The sequence below is a fragment of the Typopeltis vanoorti genome, chromosome 15 (assembly GCF_054136105.1).
Source record: "Typopeltis vanoorti isolate ZY-2024b chromosome 15, IOZ_Tvanoo_1.0, whole genome shotgun sequence".
In the NCBI taxonomy this organism is placed as follows: Eukaryota; Metazoa; Arthropoda; class Arachnida; order Uropygi; family Thelyphonidae; genus Typopeltis; species Typopeltis vanoorti.
The window spans coordinates 23,827,490-23,847,608 of NC_143563.1; the positions used below are offsets into that span (position 1 = coordinate 23,827,490).

The following is a 20,119-nucleotide window of genomic DNA, read 5'->3' on the forward strand; positions in this document are numbered from 1 at the left end:
TCATCCATAAGTTTGGTGAGCTGGCGGTAGTCCGTTGTTCCTTTGGGCTGTATGCAGACTCCATCATTTGTTTTTGGCTGATGAGAACTTGATGTTATTGTTCTTCATCATTTGTGCAAGTGACAACCATTTTTCCTTAGATCTCAGGATTACTGGTGGAATCCTCTTTTTGGGCTGTGTCAGTATATCTGTCACTGTTCTTGCACCAGATAGCACTGATGTGTCCATTTGATATACTATTTCAGGCTCTGCTGCTGGTGAACTCTTCTTACGCTTTTTTCTGCTGACAACCTGATAGTCTGTAGAGTTATCTGAGTCCACTAGGGGCTGGTCGTTAACTGGTGACATAATCTCTCTGGTGTTATCTTGAGAAGTGCTGGGGAGAGGGGCAGGGGATTGACAGTCCTCTGTATCCACCTCTTCTACTTGGTGGATTGCCACCTTACCTGGCCATTTCCTTTGTAGAAGGCCTCCAATATGCTTAAAGACAGCCAAAAGCTGTTTGAAATCAAGCTCGTCGTATGGAGAGTCCATAGTTTGGCTTGAGAGAAACTAGCAGTTTCCTGGGTAATCCTGTAGACTGAGTCTACTAGCAAATCCCATAGACAGCTTAGAATAAGCATCTACTAGCAAAAAGTTAGTCTGTTATAGGAGACTATCCTAAAAACGTGGAAAAGGGAGTTTCAGGAGCTTACTTGGACACAGTGCAGCGATCTACCTTCCTAAAAACCATTCAACCACCACTGGTCCTCATTGCAGGTGGGGCCTGTCAGCCATTAGACCTCTGCATATTTCATACAGAGGGGGAGATAGTAGATCACGAACTGTGTTAGTTCCAGTGCAATGTGAGCTTCCCGAAAAACCCTATATAAAAATCAACTAGGCAGAGTCTAAAGGAATACGTCCGATCACAGTGACAGCAAAAACCGACAATTACTTACATACTTGAACCTTTATGAGATAAGGGCATATGGCACTTATTGTCCTTTAGGAATAACAGAAACAAGAATAAATAAATGAATCTTCAGGATTGTTTTTTTTGTTTTTCAATATTTTTACTCAGAATTTCTATATATTTTATTTTCTTCTGAGAAATATTTTACATCAAAGGATTAATTAATTAAAAATATTAACAGTAGGTGTATTTTTAGTAGTATGTACATTATTATTAGTAGTAATAATGATTAATAGGATAGCAATGTTCCTTTACTAGGGAATAATTATAGAACAATATTCATTCTTGTCTTTGTTGTCTGATAACTGTTCCATGTTCTATATACAGGTATCCCTCGATGAACACAGTTAATTAATATCTTGATGTTACCACGTATATCAAATCTAATAATGGTAAAAATTACAATTCGTCCATGATCCAATACTGTATTGATAATTTCATTTGATATGGTACTCTTTTAGGAAAGATAAATTACATGAATGTTAATTACAGAACTACATTTAAAAAGGATGCTACACTCACCACAAAGAATATATATAAATACATAAAATAAAAATTTCCTCAGATATTCTTACAACATTATAAAATATCCAAACATAACATAAAAATAGGGTTTATTTCCATAGTGTCTTTTGGTTTATACATTGAACAATTAGCAAAAAGCTGCTAAAAACAAAATTGGAAATACTACATTGAATACTACAAAAAAAATTAACTCTTACAAAACATTCTGGGAGCATCAGCAATACTCAGATAAATGCTTCAGTTTAAATTATTTGTTCTTAAAGAAATTATGCTATTCAACAGATGATTTGTTAAATTTTATAACACAAGGTGTGCTTTTTACAGATAATCATTTCAGAGACACCACTGATTAAAATAATATTCAAATCAGTGCTTGAATGGTAAAATAATTTAAGTTACAAAATATTGCAAATAAGATTTTGCTGCAAGAGGGACTGAACAGTTCTTTTGATTAGATGGAGAGGGGTTTATGGAAAAGGAAAAATCATATTTTTTTTATAGCTGCCAAAAAAAAAGAATCATGTTTCGATTCATTATAAACAAGTTTAAAACAGGTTTCATTGTAAACAAGAGGATAAAACATCTTATCATGGACTTCAAAGCAAACTCACCTCAAATGGGTAGGTTATGACTTAAAGACAGTTTTTTAATTACAGTTTTACCTATATTCATGCTCCAACTGAAGATAAGAATGATGCTGAAAAAAGAGTTGCTTTACAATGAATTAGATAAGACCTATGGGGAATGTCCAAAGAGGGATGTGAAAATTATTATAGGTAATTTAATTGCCAAGATAAGCAAAGAGGATACATACAGGCCAATCATTGGGAAATATAGTTTACATAATAAGACTCATGATAATGGGACTAGATTGATCAACTTTGCTTCTTCAAGAAATATGTTATTATTAGTAGAATGTTTAATCATAGATATTCATAAAATGACTCAGAAGTCTCCTGATGATGGCACCTTTAACCAAATCAATCATCTTTTAATAGACACAAGACACCTATCAAATGTCATGGATGTTAGAACCTACACAGAAGCAAATATTGATTCCGATCATTATTTAATTATATCAAAGATTAGAAGCAGAATCTGTAATGCAAGGAAGATATATGGGTCACATGCTAGAAAATGTAATAAGGAAAGATTGATGGAATTAGAAGTTAAAAGTCAAATATGATGAGAGAATCAATGAAAACCTGTCTGGTCTAACCATTAGTGAAAGTGATAATGAAGCTTGGGATGTTCTTAGGGATGTCATAATGACAACAGCAGACATAGTTAGGAAAAGTCAGTAGAGTTAAGTATAACTATTGGTTTGAATGCAGAATGTGAATATGTGACTGTATTAAAAAATTAGGCATATAAACAAATGCAGTAAAGGAACCACACTCAAAGCTGTGGAGGAATATCATTTGGCTAGAAAAGAAGAAAAAAACAGTGCATAAGAATAGAAAGAAGAAATACTATGAGGATGAAGTTAAAGAATAGGAACATCTCAGAAGCATAAAATGAAAGCAGATCTTTGTATCAAAAGTTAAATAGTAGTTGGAAAGATTTCCAGCCTAGAACAATATTATGTAGGGATAAGGACGGTGTAATTTTGAGAGGGAATGAAATGATACTAAGAAGATGAGCAGAGTATTTGACTAACTTCTAATTCCATCAATCTTTCCTTATTACACTTTCTAGCATGTGACCCATATATCTTCTTTGCATTACAGATTCTGCTTCTAATCTATAGAAATATCAATAATTCTATTGATATTTCAATGAACTGCTGAATTCAAATATATCTGGTCAATTAGATGATGTAGAAGAGAGCCAAGATCAAGATGTTGAACTAGTGTAAAAACTCGATGTTTCGAGAAATAATAATACCTCTAATACATCAATTTTTACAATAGGAACACAGCTTAAAAACCTTGCATAAAATATATCTATGCTCCTATGTTTAAATTCTGTATAAACACCAAAATAAGCCCAAAGGGAATTGACTCACTCATTGTTTTCAAAACAGAAGTAGAATGTTTGAAACCAAGGGTAATGTCTATAAGTTGGCATGTTCCTTTCAAAAGTGTTCACAAGTCCTGTAGCAGGTGACCTTCAAGGTCAGTATTGAAAAGGCGTGGCTGGCATCAAACGGAAAGTCCCATAGGCCACAGCCAGATTAAGGACGCAAAAGGGGGAAGAACAAGATTTGTTGGCAAAAGTTTGAGAACTGTCAAATTTGTGCTATTATCCCGGGTTCTTGTAACTACATGCAAGACATGCATGGGAACATTTGGGGTCCCATGGCCTTGAAGAAAAGTGCAGGGTTAATGAGATATATAAGGCTCGGAAGTTTTGTTGAGAGAGTCGTTTTTCATCTTGCGTGATCTGTCCACAAGAGGTTGAGAAGGAGAGGTGCTGATTAGTTCTGAAGGGAAGAGATGGGAGTCTGTCCACAAAGGGAGTTTCCAGTCCAAAGCCAAGGATAAACCGGAGGTTAGAGTCTAAGGAGAAATCTTGCTGTATTGGTCCAAGCCTTGCCACTCTGTTTGAGTATGTGCATGCCCACCGACCTATGCAAACCTATGTTCCGGCACCTGGAACTGACCGGTGAGTTCCAGATGCCAGAAGAAACCTATCCAGTATCACGTTTGGCCAATGCAATCCCTCGACAGTGCCCTGAGACTCCTATCAAGGAAAGGAAGGAAACACGGAATGGAGAAGAAACCCTGAAGTAGCAGTAAAAGATAAACAGACCAAGGAGGGAAGATGTATGCAAGACAGTCAAAGACCCACATGAATCAATATGTTCATTTCTTTTATGTGTGTGAATTAAGACAATTCCCTTAAAGAACTACTGGATTGTTTGGTATAGAAAAATAGAACTTTATCGTGCATGAATTACTTGTAGATCTGTATAAATGAATGATAAGCTAAACATAAGTGTAGTTAAATTCCCTAGGATGTAATTGGGCTAATTGAATTCTCCTTTAATAAGTGTATGCGATAATTTGATTGCTCATTGTCAATAATAGGAATATTTAATCTAGAAAGGATGAAATTATGCTAATGTGATCACCACTAATGTGACCACCTAACTTATGAACCATAACTAGGTTCATAAGTTAGGGAGTGAGAATCTAAGAGATATATAATGTATGTATGGTGCATGTGTAAAGGCTAATTATGATTGTTATTCACACCTAGAATATTTGCTTGTTATATGTGAAAAGTCTTTGAAAACTTTGTAATATAAAATGTATCAATTGAGATTTAATTGAGGACACGAGAGTTCACTAAGAATTATACCTGAGAATATTTTTAAGACTAAGAATTTCTAAGGTGAATGAAGTATTCATTTCATGTATTGTATAAACTATCTGATCAGTAATTAAATTTTGATTGTTTATTAGTACATAATGATTCTCTCTCAGTTTAATCTTTTTGCAATGCACTGATCCCAAATAAAACTAATTCAGACCTGTAAGGTGGGAAACCCAGAAGTTATTGTTTATTTAAGCTCAATATAGAAACTTAGGCCATGACTGCAAACTGTGCTTAAGTTAAGATATGAATGAGTTCTTTGTTCAACTATGGTATTAATCCTTTCTTGTGTCATTAAGGAGAACTTCTGAGACACAGTCTTGAAATTCAAATAAATATCTAAAGATCCCAGGCACAAGGGGAAGTACTTTAGAATAGGACAAAAAGGGAGTAAATTGGAAGTAAAATTAAGTCTAAAGAGGAAACCCCCCCCCTAAGAGGAATTAGAAATTGATATAAAGTAAAGAGATAAAGTGATATATTACAAATAGCAACAATATGGCATATGAGTTATGTATAATATAAATAAGGATAAAGGAAAAAAGTATAATAATGACAAGATAAATACACATAGAGAAATATAAAAGAACACTTTGATATATCAATAAACACATGGATAGATGTTACACCAGTACCAACAGATGCAGAAGTGGAGGCAGCTATTAAAAAACTTAGGATCAACAAGGTTCCAGGAATGGATAGGATACAACCAGAATTAACTAAAATTGCAGGTACAGAATACTTCAAGCAACTGTGTCAGCTTATCAACAAAATCTGGATTAATGAAACAATTCCAGACAAATGGAATCTGAGTGTCATATGCCCCATCCATAAGAAAGGTGATGTAATATGTTCTAACTATAGAGGAATTAATTTACTATGTACAACTTATAAAATTTTCTCTAACACTATTTAAGAGACTTTATTCCTATGTAGAGAATGTTATTGTTGATTATCAGTAGGATTCTGTCAAGGAAGATCTACAAATGATCAGATTTTTAACATATGCCAATTACTTGAAAAATTGTAATGAATTTGGAATTGGAACACACCACCTTTTCATAGATTTTAGAAATGCATATGATAGCATAGACAGAACTAACTTATTTATTGCAATGGAGGAACTACACGTTCCATGAAAACTTATTGCTTTAGTTAAAGGTACAATAAGAAATACTCATTGTCAGATCACAATTCAGAACATGTGGTCTGATCCGATATATATATATATATATATATATATATATATATATATATATGGTGTTTGACAAGGGGATGGCTTAGCTTGCTTACTGTTTAACATAGCAGCACTTTCAAAGATGATGGCATTGATACAAGGGGAACTATTTTCTACAAGTCAGTACAAATTATTGCATATGCAGACGATATTGATATTATAGGAAGGACACAAAAAGCATTGGAAGAAACTTTCATCAGTTTAGAAAAGGCAGCAAAGAAGATGAATTTACACATTAACCAAGAAAAAACAAAGTATATGCCAGTAACTAGATAGATTTGAGATAATCCTTCTGAAATTGAAATTGGTTCCTATAAATCTGAAATTGTAGATTATTTTAGTTTTATATACTTGGGATCAGAAGTTAATTGCAAAAATAAAATCAGTACTGGATTCAGAGACATTTTTTCACAAATAGATGCTTTTTTGGACTTAGGAAACACCTAAAGTCACATCTGATCTTGAGAGAAACAAAGATAATGATGTACAAAATACTTACAAGACCAGTGTTAACTTATGCCTCTGAAAACTGAGTATTATCAATGGCAGAAGAAAGATTGCTAGATATGTTTAAAAGGAAAAGTTCGCAGATATATTTTTGAAGCAGTACAAGAGAATGGTGTGTGGAGAAAAAGATATAACCATGAACTATACAGATTATTTAATGAGCCAGACATCATAAAGTAAATAAAAATAAATAGACTGAGTTGGGCTGGACACATTATATGCATGGATAGTAATAAAATAGTTAAGATGTTTAATGTTAAGTCAGAAGGAAAAAGAAGGAAATTGGAAGACCTAAATTAAGATGGGAAAATGGAGTGATGTAGGATATTAAGGTTTTAGAAGTCAAAAATCGGAAGAGTTTGGCATTGATTAAGGAAGGTTTGCAAAAGTTTCTGAAAACAGCCAGGGCCCAAGTAGGGCTGTTGAGCCAATGGTGATGATGAGAGCTGAACTGTTGCCTTCATATTCATACTTGGGTGACCTTTTGCATTATGGCAAAAAAAGTTTAAATAATCTTTATAACTTCTGCAATGTACCCTCTAGTCATCAGCTCCCCACCTAATAATGCCTCCAAATCTGTAACCTCCTCCATTTTATGAAGCAAAGTTTCACAAGGAAATTATCTCATCTGAGTGTGAATTAACAAATGTCTTTTGAAATGTCCTGAGTGTGAATATTATTTACTACATCTTTCAGAAGAGATTGTTTCTCCTGAGTATGAACTAAGTAATGTCGTTTTAAGTTACCTGTACGTGAAAATGCCTTGCCACAAATTTCACAAGAAAATGGTTTCTGCCGAGTATGAACTAGAAAATGCATTTTCAAGTCCGGTAGTGTGCAAAACATTTTACCACAAGCTTCACAACAGAAAGGTTTCATCCCAGTGTGAACTAATGAATGTCTTTTTAAATGAGATCGCATGGAAAAAGCTTTGCTACAAATTTCACAAAGGAATGGTTTCTCCCCAGTGTGAACTAGTGAATGATTTTTTAAATGAGATTGTGTGCGAAAAGTTTTGCCACAAGTTTCACATGAGAATGGTTTCTCATGAGTGTGAACTAAGATATGGATTTTCAGAGTGCTTGAATGTGAAAATGCTTTCCCACAAATATCACAAAAGAATGGTTTCTCCTGAGTATGAACTAGTAAATGTTCTTTTAAGTGAGATCGTGAAGAAAATGCTTTGCTACAATTTTCACAAGAGAATGGCTTCATTCCAGTATGAACTAGTGAATGTCTTTTCAAATCAAATCGTCTGGAAAATGCTTTTTTACAAGTTTCACAAGAGAATGGTTTCATCCCAGTATGAACTAGTGAATGTCTTTTCAAGTTAGATAATAAGGAAAACACTTTGCCACAACTTTCACAAGAGAATGGTTTCTCATGAGTGTGAACCAAGAAATGGATTTTCAAATGACTTGATTGTAGAAATGCCTTTCCACATATATTGCAACAAAATGGTTTTTCCCGAGTGTGAACCAGGGAATGTCTTTTCAAGTTATATCTTACAGAAAATGCTTTGCCACAAATTTCACAACAGAACAGTTTCTTTCCAGTGTGAGTTAGTGATTGAGTTTTCAAATGAAATTGCATGGAAAACACTTTGCTACAAGCTTCAGAAGAAAGTTGTTTCATATTAATATTTACTACAAAATTACTTTTCAGGCAGACAAATTTTGAAAATGTCTTATATTATTTCATAAGAAAATGGTTTATGTGACTATGCTTCATGTTATGAAAAATTTCACAAGAATATGGTTAATGTTGTGATAGCTAATGAGTATCATTTCAAAAAAGATTTTCTTGAAAATCCTTATCAGAAGTTTTAGAAGAAAATAGTTGTCAAATGTTTTCACAATGCCTTCTCAAAAGATTTGCATCTTGATGCACGTTTCAGAATGAAATGTTTCAGATGAGATTCACCTAATAACAATCAAGCAACTGCAAATTCTTTTAAGGAATGATTTCTTCTGAGCACAAGCTAATGTCATTTTGAACCTCTACTTCTGTAGTTGTCTTACAACAAATTTCACATGAAAAAAATTTTCTGCTTGCTAATAGATAATTGGAACTTATGTGATGGTAAAAATTCAATTGTTTTTAACTTTCATTATTACTAGGCCTCATTACTATTACATTCACACATTTTATTATTTAGCTCTTTGGGTACTGAGAAATAATTCTGTGCTACCTATACTTGTCCTGATCTATTGACATTCCAAGTTTCTTCTTAGCATCTTCAAATTATTTTCCTAAAGAAATTAAATGCACATTATAATAAACATCTGTAATATAGAAAAATTATCCATAATAAAATAATCTACTCTTGAAATTATTTTTTCTTATTTGATTGAAGTTTAAATACACAATGTGATTTATCAAAAATTACAAGGTTATTCCTTTTGATACCATGATTACAGTAATTTAGGGAAATTATCATTTCTTATAAAATATTTAAATGCACTTAATTTTATTTTATATAGAGCACTGGAATAATGAATTGTCCGATTTTAAACAGTATTATTTGGGTGGAATTTTGTAACATTTCTCATGTTTTCATTTAATATATTATTATTATTTAATATAAATATTATTAAATAATTTTTAAGGACAGTAGTTATAGCATTCAACACCAAACAGAGAAGCTGATCTTGATTGGAAGGCAATTTCAAGCAGTGCTGGCCTTACAGGTTGAGGCACACCAATGCAATTTAAACAGTGCCCACTTCTTATTTTTAAATACAAAATGAGGAGAAAGTAGATATTTATAATTCAATTACTATGAATGGTGGTGGCAGCTAGAGGGGGAAGAATACGTCAAAACAAAATTTTAATTCAATTCTGTATAGAACATGTCTCAGATATTTTCATGATATATATATATTTTTGACATTTCCACTCAACGATTATCTTACAACATGCTTACTGAAATGAGCACTGTGCAAATAATAAGTGTTTCGTTTTTCATCTGCAAGTTCATTTGAAATACTACTGAATGCAATTTTGTCATATTTTAAAATTAGCCTTGAAATAAGAATATCATGTAATTTAACGTCTTTATCATAAAAGCAGAAAGAGTTGTTCTCAAATAGCAGTAATATATCTAAACCTCTAAACATAAAAACATGGCATGCATATTTTCATACATCGTAACAGTAAAGCAGTGGTGTAGCTAGAGCTTTTGTTGCCTGGGGCGATCCCTGAGTTTGCCACCCCTCTCAATACACGCCAAAAATACTACAAAAGGTCAAAACGACGTGTAGGGAAATAAATTAAAACATTGTTTATTTTTGAACTAAAACTTTAATCCCAACATTCTGAAATGTTTTTCCGTAAGCAAAATCGCTGATGACATTGTTATATCACTCAGTTGCTGTTCTATAGACAGTATGGCAAGATTTCTTAAACGCAAAGCATCTCGCGGGTTGGACCGCCACCTCATCCCCCCCATAGCTACGTTACTGCAGTAAGGTAAGATAAAAAGTAATGTTCAAACCTTATTTATTGCAATAAATTTTGCATTGATAGCATTTTTTCTCCAGAATATTTTAAAAGAATTGTTTTAACACAAGCGTGGAAATTAGCACGAAAATAATTTCCACAATATTTTCTGTAACACATCTTCCTAAATGAATATATATATATATATATATATGTAGAAAGTATTTTACCTTGGGTATAATAAATGTTAAGAATACCAAGCAATTTTTTAAACCTGGTTTTACTCCATTTCCCAAGTAAGCAAACAGACAAATAAGTCAAGTTTGCACCTGCAAGTCTAGCTGATCCTACAGGTAGCGCAAGACCAGGGCAACTCGTGGTAAAGGTGGCATGAGCTCCGATCACTAATCTTTATATTTACCCTTAATGCCAAAACACATCTCCAAGAAGGAGATGTATGTATCTAGCCTAGCTCCCACTGATGAGACCTCAATAAAGGTTGAAACCAGTCTGGGTAGTGGCCTCTTGCCTTTAATACAAAACATCATACATCTCCTTCTTGGAGATGTGTTTTGGCATTAAGGGTAAATATAAAGATTAGTGATCGGAGCTCATGCCACCTTTACCACGAGTTGCCCTGGTCTTGCACTACCTGTAGGATCAGCTAGACTTGCATCACTTGCAGGCGCAAACTTGACTTATTTGTCTGTTTGCTTACTTGGGAAATGGAGTAAAACCAGGTTTAAAAAAATTGCTTGGTATTCTTAACATATATATATATATATATATATATATATATATATATATGTGTGTGTGTGTGTATGTTGGAAATAACCAAAATGTTGACTTGTAATTTCTTACTGGAAGAAACTTCCGGTAACACTGGTTCAATCTTCTATGTCAAGAGGTCATAAACATTACAAATCGGCTACAGTTAAATACACACAAAGTACATTATAAATAAGACTGCCTTCTGAAATCTCCACTCAATGAAAAAGAAATTACTATTTTACTTATTATTATTATCTGACATTTTCTTTTAGTAAAAACAAGAAATCACAGCCATATTTAGGAAAGACATTTACACTAGTTTTAGATATGTGGCAAAGTAGTTATACTTTGAAGTAGCTTAATTTTTATACAATTTTACATTAAAATATGAGCATGCCTCTCAAGTAATTTCCGTTTGTAACAACTGTCTTGTGGACGGTTTCGGAAATAAATTATTTCCAACATCATGAACAGACGAGTCCCTTCCCTCCAACTACTCCGTGAGAAAAGGATGAACTCTTATGTAACACATATGCACCTATTTTTTTTAATTAAAATATTTTTCTTTCATAAGTAACTGAATCAAATAATTTATACGTTTTCGATCATAAAAGCGAAATTGTGATTATTATAAATTAAGAAATTATTCTGACATAAATGTATCGGACTGTAAAAAAAGAATCTCGGTATTTCTAATCAGGATATAATTGAAAACAAGACAATGCTGATGTATTATGCACTACTGTTTGAGGCTCTGTAGTGTGACTTCAAAAGAAGTAATCTTTTTTTTTCTGAATACTAGTGAGAGCAATATATAAGCCTTTACCTCCGAGAAGATTGCTGTCTATATTTAGAAGACAAGAGTTATTGCCTAAGAAGATTATTGTATAATATTTCTGAACAAAAGTTACTTCCTGCAGTAGTAAAAATATTGATACTTGGAATTTAAAAACATTACTGAACTTTCTTTTGTGTTGCACACGTGTAAATGATTTCTATATGGTGAAAACAGAATAGAATTTGTAAAACTTGTATAATTTTGTTCAACACTCAGCTGAACAAACGATTGTAGTCAAAGATACCAAGCAATTTTAAACCTTGTTTTACTCCATTTTTCCCAAGTAAGCAAACAGACAAAAATGTCAAGTTTGCGCCTGCAAGTTTAAAATTGCTTGGTATCTTTAACATAATTATACCCAAGGTAAAAATACTTTCTACAAACGATTGTAGCTTGCAAAGAAATAGTCCGCAATTAATCCAATCGTATTAAACAATATTATTGGTTAAATTTTTTTATAAAAACTGAAAATGAAGTAATAAATATTGAATACTGTCTGTGAAAACTTTCAAACCAGTAAAAAATTATATAAAATAGTTATTTATAATTCATTTGTAGGAATTCCACACTGAAATAAAAAGTCTATTGAAGAAAAAGTTGGTAAGACATAAAAAATAAATACTTAAGAAATACATACATTATTCTTTGATTTGTAAAGCCGTAGTTTAAATTTTGAATCGACTTACCTCCACGTGAATTAACTACATATTGACTAACTTTAGTAATCAACAATTCCATGATTTACAATAGAGTTTAAGCTTCGCTTCCTAAATGGCGAATGAACACGACATTCAAAAAAAAAAAAAAAAAAAAGGAAAAAAGTCGGAGCTGTAACGGCGCCCTCTGTAGCTCTACAACCCATGCGAACGCTAGTCTTGTTTAGTGCTTCCGCTAGTTCTATACTACTACACATAACGAAAAACAACTTGCATTATTTGCTAAATGTTATTAAAAGTCGCAGTATATTTTTTTATACTCACATCTACTCACATCACCCTTGAACAAGGTGCACCGATGCGACTTATAGCCTGCTTACCATATTAAGCCAGCCCTGCTTTCCTCATGCCATTTTCCAAAAGGAAATTAGTCTTGCCCATCGAAAAATACTTCAACTGAAATCTGTAAATGTGTTTCTTGAAGAGGTAGATTGCAAAACCTATCAAATTCATTGGGGAGAGTGATCAGCAGTGTACCGATCTCCTATAAAAGATAGTAGCAAAAGCCAATGTTTACTCCCTTTTAACGATTAAAGTAATATACAGTTTCATTTTTTATTTATTTCGAAATATATTTAAATCGAAATACACTATAAATGCTTTTATTTCGGTTATGTCAATTGGCATTTTTATTTTTTTTATTTATATTTTGTAAATCGCGTTGTAATTGATATAATTATTCTGAATTCGAAGCTAGAAAAATCTCTTCCCCTGAGCAGCACTTCTAGTTAAGGGTCTTTAATAATTTTATTACATTTCATGTCATTTTACATATTTTGTTGCTAAAAATCGCCTTATAAGCTAGCAAAGATTTAAAAACACTAAATTTCATCATTTGTCTAACTCGAACAGTATCATTATATGAATATAGACAGAAAAACAAACCTTAATAGTTTTCATGAATTTTTTCAAAATACTTCTATTTTATATACAAGTATAAGGAAGGGAGGACGTTTTAATTAAAATTTAATACAGATTTTACTTACGTAATTTCTGTTAAAATTATGTAACACATAATTTTAACCCGACCACTTGACTAATTAGATATGCCTGTCTGCTCACCAGGGTGATTAGCATATCCACTCTCCAACCAGAAGGCTGTGTCTTGAATCCCACCTAGGACATGGAGGTTTTTGATTTTATTTTTCTTAATACATTCATTGATAGAAATATACTCTAGTTGGAAAGAAGTCAATGGAGACCCACAGTGTGAGAAACAAAGACACATGCCATTACCATAATGAGATGTAGGATTTCCTTTTACTGCTATGAGTGCAGCAATTTCATGGGGAATACTTTCCACAAGTGTATGAAACCAATCAATGGAATTTTGGACCATTCTTCCTTTTCACATGTAATGAATTCCAGGACTGTTGTGGGGTGGACATCCCTTCACCTCATCCAAAGCTTCAGTTCATTTCAGAGATGTTCAATAGTGCTGACATTAGGATATGTGGAGGTTATTCAAGTGTGGTGAGTCTCATAGTCAGAAACCATTCAATGAAAGCAGCAACATCCTTATGACACTGTGTATTGTCTTGCTGAAAGAGAAACACCACAAAGAAGGAAGCATTGCATTGTCCAGAATGATCAACTACCTCTCAGTGTTCAATGTTCATGCCACAAGCACAAATCCAAGACCAGATCATGAAAAACAAGACCTCACCAACACACAGCCACCTCCAAATTTCATATTTGGGATTGCACATTCTGGTAGGAGACTTTCACTGGGCATTCGATGAATAATTTGAAAAGAAGGATGATATCAAATTTTTCCTTGAAAAAAAAAAAGAATAATCTTATTGCATTCTTTGTTCAAAAATATGTAAAAATATTGCTAAAAAATCCAGTTTCAATGAAAGTAAAGGATTTGTTTTCAGTTTTTAACATTATTGGGTCAAAATCCCAATGTGACAAGGTTATTTATTTAAGTCTTTAGGTGGTAAATGATTTTCATTGTCTGAGTTGAGATCATTGCACTACTTGATGGAGGACTCATGAATCTTTAAAAATCATTTTTTGTTTATCTAGAGAGAAGTTAAACCATATTATTTGATCCTTTGTCCATTCAAGCTACAAAAGTGCTGTAGATCATTGATTATCCAAATCTTCACTCATGGGTGAACGGGTCAAATAATCCCATAACCCTGCAAGCAGTGCTGGATTTATGTATAAGCTAAAAAAGCTACAGCTTAGGGCCTCACAATCTGACGGGGCCTCAAATAAAAAAACAAAAAGACCAGATGATGTAATTTAAAACAGAAGGGGCCTCTGGGTTTTGTTTAACTTAGGGCCTCAGCAAGTCTAAATCCGGCCCTGCCTGCAAGAGAGACCAAACCTTTTCAGTCTACCTGAAACCCCCAATATACAGACTAAAATCAGGTGATAAAAATCATCTAGCACTTAAAGACACTCGCAAATATCCATGAATTTGATGAAGTTTAAGACTGTGTTGGAGATTTGGATATGTCATCCACTCAACCTTTTTCTGACATTTCCTGATATGTGCTGCACATACATTGAACTGTGACCACTTACCTAATATCATGTTGGCATAGATATCAAAATGTTGGTATTGAGTCAATTCATGTTATGTTCAATTCATTTGAGGTCTAATGATCCATTGGCTATTCAAGATCGATATTCTCCTCATTATGTTCCTCAGACAATGTACCTTATGGGACAGTAAGATCGCACATTCCTCCAGAACGAATCCATTTCTTTCAGAGAAAGGGTGCAATGTAATGGAGTAAATGTGGGTCTCTTCAATTATTTGTTGTGAACTGATTGGTTTGCTATCTCTGCTAGGCCTAACTCCAAAAATCCTCCGTTAGGAGTTAGAATTATACATTCAGATGGTACCTTTCAGGGACGGCTCGTGCATAGGCACTATGGAACTGCAGCACCCCCAATTTTTTTCGATACATAAATATATTTATTAATATATTTATATTTGCTTGTAATATTTAACTTTATCATCAACAATCCTATACAATCTCTCTTTTTTTTATATTTGCTTGAAATATTTAATTTTATCATCATCAACAATCCTATATAATCTCTTATTTTGTAAAAAAAATAATAAAAATCTAACTTTTAGCATTTAGGAGGCGAAGGACACTAGCAGCACTGTGTTTACCACAGTGTCATATTGCTAGTATTTGCTACGCGCGCAAGCATATGCACTCATAGTGAGATTCAAGCTATTAGCATAATGCGGCACTGTCTGTCGCACAGTTCCACCGTTGTTTATATGCAGTTTGCACATAATCAACGTATAAAGCCTCGAATAAATAGTAGAGTGTTCGTAGTGTTTATCGTGTTTACTCCCTCTCTTTAAATATTTGGAGATTACAATTAAAGACATAACATTTGTTATAGTTTTTATTTTAGAACATTATTGGGGTTATGATAATGGATTTTATTTTTAAGTAATTTTAAATTATACTAAACTGTAATATTTTTACATGTTTAATTTTTTTTTTAATTTTTACTATAATTTTGATATTTTATCCAAACACGTATACACTGTATTTACAGTGTGTATGTATATTTCGAAAGTTGCAGCACCCCAACGATTTCAAACCACCACTGGTATCTTTTGTTGACATTTGTTCAGGGGAAGAAATTCGCGGGGAGTAGCAAGCTTGTTCATTTTGCCAGTCGATTTATTACTGTGGCTGAGATTTGTATTCACCATTATCCAAACAGCAGTCAAAACAGTGGACAGAAGCCGGTTGTTCTGCATCAAAGAAGACAAAGTCGGTTCCCTCAGCAGGAAAGGTCATGACATCGGTGTTTGGGAATGCAAAAGGCATTTTTTTATTAATTATCTTGAAATGGATAAAACAATAACCGGAGAATATTATTCCGATCTTTTAAACAGACTAGACGAAAAATTCATGAGAAAAGACTCAATTTGCAGAAGAAAAAATAATTTTTCTTCAGGACAGTGCACTTGCCCACAAAGGTGTTTTGGCAATGGGAAAATTAAGGGATCTACACTATGAATTGTTGGAACATCCACCCTATTCCACAGATTTGGCTCCATCTGACTTCTATCTCTTCCCAAAACTAAAAGCCTTCCTCGCTGTTCAGCGTTTTTCATCGAATCAAGAGGTGATTGGAGCTGTAGAGGTGTATTTTGCAGATCTTACTGAGAACCACTACAGGGACTGGATAATGGCGCTAGAGCATCGCTGGAAAAATAAGTATATTAGTCTTAATGGAGATTTTGTTAAAAAATAAAAATAATTTTGAAATTATAAATTTGTTTTTTCATTGTTATGCCGAGAACCTTTCAGACCACTCTTCTATTCTCAAGGGATGTACAGGCTACCACAACAATACTACACGATCAAGTTTACTTTATTCGTAATCTGCTTTCGAATATTGTCCTTCATGCTAGTCTATTATCGGGTTGAATGCTAATTTAAATGTACTAAAATGTGTTTCAGTGACGAGGAATAACAGTGGCAAATGCACAAAAACATCTAAGTACAGTAGTTATCAAAATGTTGGTGTTGAGTGTCTTAGTGTCTTGGAATTCATGGCATAATGTATTTTTTATCCTCTACAATGCTTTTCATACTCTCTAGAGTCGTGCATTGTCATTGTACCAAGATTTCTCCCTAGAGCATGTTCTTCTCACTTCTTTTTGTCAAAATAAATATTTTCATATTGCTATGGTTGTAAGCAACGCACTGATACTGGTGTATTCCTATCTCCACACGTGCACATATAAGAGAAACAGATAAACTCACTAACTAGCGCACAACGGCATTTTCCTAACAGCATGTGAATAATAAATGCTATGAACTTCAAAACTGATATCATCGTACGATTCTAACATACACGACTTCCTTTTCCTGACTTTGGTAAAAGACTTGATCACCCGAAACCAATTTCTGCATACGTTTGTCATGGGATTTACAACTGCGCCACTGACCAAAGCATCGGGAACTCTTTATTCCCAAATGCGTCATCGCAACTGTGACATCTTATAATGAAGAAGTAATTGTGTACAGTACTGTCTCTTGGTTTAATTGCCGAAAGATGAACACCGGCGGATATAGAACAGTTTTAGATAATGAAAGATTTCTTATACAGCAGTTCTTCGAACTGAAGATAACGCCTTGACTATGGTAATGCATCCCAGCATAAAAAGAAATAGATTATGACATGCTTCGAGGAGAATGGTAAGGAATAATTTGGCATTGGTCTGAAGAGAATCCAATTAGAGATATTCTGGAGAGGGGCTTCTTTTCATGTATTGAACTTCATTTCCATTTGTTGATGCTATTATCCATCTAACGCCTGTGTAAAGTATTTTTACATGTGGAATAGGATCCACCATTGCTCTCTTTCTGATTTTGATTTCATTCATATGCACATCTTTGCACATTGTCCTAGTCTTTTCATTGTATTACATCTAGATCCCTTCTAAGTATGTCGAAAATTCCATACTTTTCCAATAAAAATCTTTCAAAGAGAAATCTCCAACTGTCGGACCTTGGCTTTATTAGCGATCCCTCTCTCTGAGGTAGGATAGGTGCCTCATTTACAACAACAACATCAAACATCTCCACATCCAACACTTTGACCCAAATCTTCCCTTTTGCACATGCTATTGGGGATTATTATTACTTAATAATCCCCAATAGCACTTTTAGTAACACTATTACTTAGTGTTACTAAATTTTCTCCCAGCTTAAGAAGTTTACATCTATCTATATGTTCACTGGGCATCTACAAATGCCGTATATCACTCAGATGCTCAGTGATATGCCACACCAGGCATCGCCATGTAGTCCTGTTATTTGCTTTTTGGGCGGCCTCAACTCTCTGAAGATCAGTCACTCCACACACACAATCCATCCATCCATCTCATTGATGGTCTACCCCTTCCTCTTTTTCCAGGAAGGCATGAAGTCTAGATGCCAATACATAAAATCTGGTGAAGACTAGCTTCGCGAATGTTGCAACTGACCACGACGAACATCATAATCATTCACAAACAGCTGTTTCCAATGTTGTAATTATGCATGATGCTTATTAAACCAAGGAACAAAAAAGAGGTATCCCAGACTACAATCAACGTATACAATCTCTTATCGCATTTATTGTGCTTTGTCCCAAAGGACAAAGCACAATAAATGTGATTCTTTACAAAATCTTTTCTCAAAGATTTTGCAAAGAATTGCAGGTGAATAAAACTGCATTTGAATCAGAACACAGTACTGCAATGATGCATAATTAGGTTAATATTCTATTAAATGATAAGTTTTGTGTTTTAATCTCAAAGCAGTTTATTTTGCATAAAGAAGTTTTGATTAATATTTCTTGTAACTTGTGACTTCTTTGGGTGATGGACTGAGTCCTTGACTCTTCATCCCTTCATCTGAAATTTAGCTGAATTGAGTGATTATCTGCGACTCTGGCGAATTTCTCTGCAATGCCTATCATGTAAGTATTGTATATCTAGAAGATTGGCTTCTTCGTGCAATTGGAGGTTTCTGATGAACCAATCGACATTAAACGACATTCTTAGACATTTATTCTGGATCGTTTGTAGTCTTCGAATGTTTTGTTTAGTCGTGTGTCCCCAGGTAAGTGAGGCGTAAGTTTGTTGAGGTCTTATCACTGATTTGTAGAGAAGAACCTTGTTGTTTATGCTTAGGAAGCTGTTCCTATACAAGAGTGGATAAAGTTGTGCTATAGACTGATTAGCTTTAGTTTGAGACACTATTTGTGTCTTGAAGTTTAGGCGTTTACCAAGCTGAACTCCTAGATATTTGGTTGAGTTATGAAAAGGGATGATTTTTCCAAACATTTGTATGGTTGTGTTCGGATCTGTTTTACGTCTGGTGAAAAGTACTGCAGAGCTTTTCCCTGGGTTGATTAATATACGCCATTTTACCAATTCTCTAATACGTTGATTGCTATCTGCAGCTTGTTTATGGCCAAATGTGGAAGGAATGACCTGGCTATGATAATGGTTTCATCAGCATAGAGGACATTGATGGATGGGGATAACTTGGGGAGATCTGTCATGTATATGGAAAAGAGTAAGGGAGATAGCAGAGAGCCTTGAGGGAGTACAGCCATAAATCTTCTTGTATTGGATCTGATTCCACTGACTTTAATTCTGGATTTTCTGTTGCTCTGATATGATTTAATGAGTAGAACTAGTGGTAATGGTAATCCTGCTTGATGTAGTTTAAAAATTAGACCATAATGTCAGATTCTGTCAAATGCCTGAGTTATGTCCAGGAAGACTGCACCTGAATGTTGGTGCCATTCGTAGCTTCGAGCGCCGTATTCAACGACTCTGTAAATTTGAAGCATTGTGGAGCATTTGAAACATCTTCTTTTATGACGTGTTTGATGTCTGCTGCTTCTTGAATCCGTGTGAGTATAGCGCATTCGGCTGTCTTACCTACACATGAGAGGCGGCTGATCGGTCTATAATTCTGAGGGAACTGTGTATTTTTCCAGGTTTTGGAATTAGGAAGACACCTGCAAGTATCCAGTCGTTCCGGGTAATACTTTAATCGTAGGATGGCATCAATGATGGCTACCAGATGCATAATGCCTTTCTGTGGTAGTAGTTTGAGCGCCATGTTTGTAATTCCATCCGAACCCGGAGCCTTTTTGATATCTAGTTTTTTTTAAGATATGATATATTTAGACTGGCGAATATGGATTTGTTGTTGAATGGGAGTGCAGCATTCTGAGTTATTTTACGCATTTGGGTGTGAATTTTTCTTATGAAGTTTATATGTATATTGTCATAATTGGGGTATTTT

At 34.0% G+C, this 20,119-nt stretch overlaps 1 protein-coding gene across 1 annotated transcript in view; it reads right to left on the reverse strand.

The window, feature by feature from the left end:
- The window catches only part of LOC150098505 (uncharacterized), a 45,258-nt gene extending 32,885 nt beyond the window's left edge, over positions 1 to 12,373 (reverse strand). Inside the window, exons 1-2 of the mRNA XM_090405243.1 lie at positions 12,282 to 12,373; positions 7,190 to 8,797 (exon numbers count right to left, since the gene is read on the reverse strand). Of these exons, the coding sequence (XP_090261369.1) occupies positions 7,190 to 8,180 (991 nt within the window). The 5' untranslated portion in view covers positions 8,181 to 8,797; positions 12,282 to 12,373. The remainder of the gene's footprint in view (positions 1 to 7,189; positions 8,798 to 12,281) is intronic.
- Between the last annotated feature and the right edge of the window lie 7,746 nt (positions 12,374 to 20,119).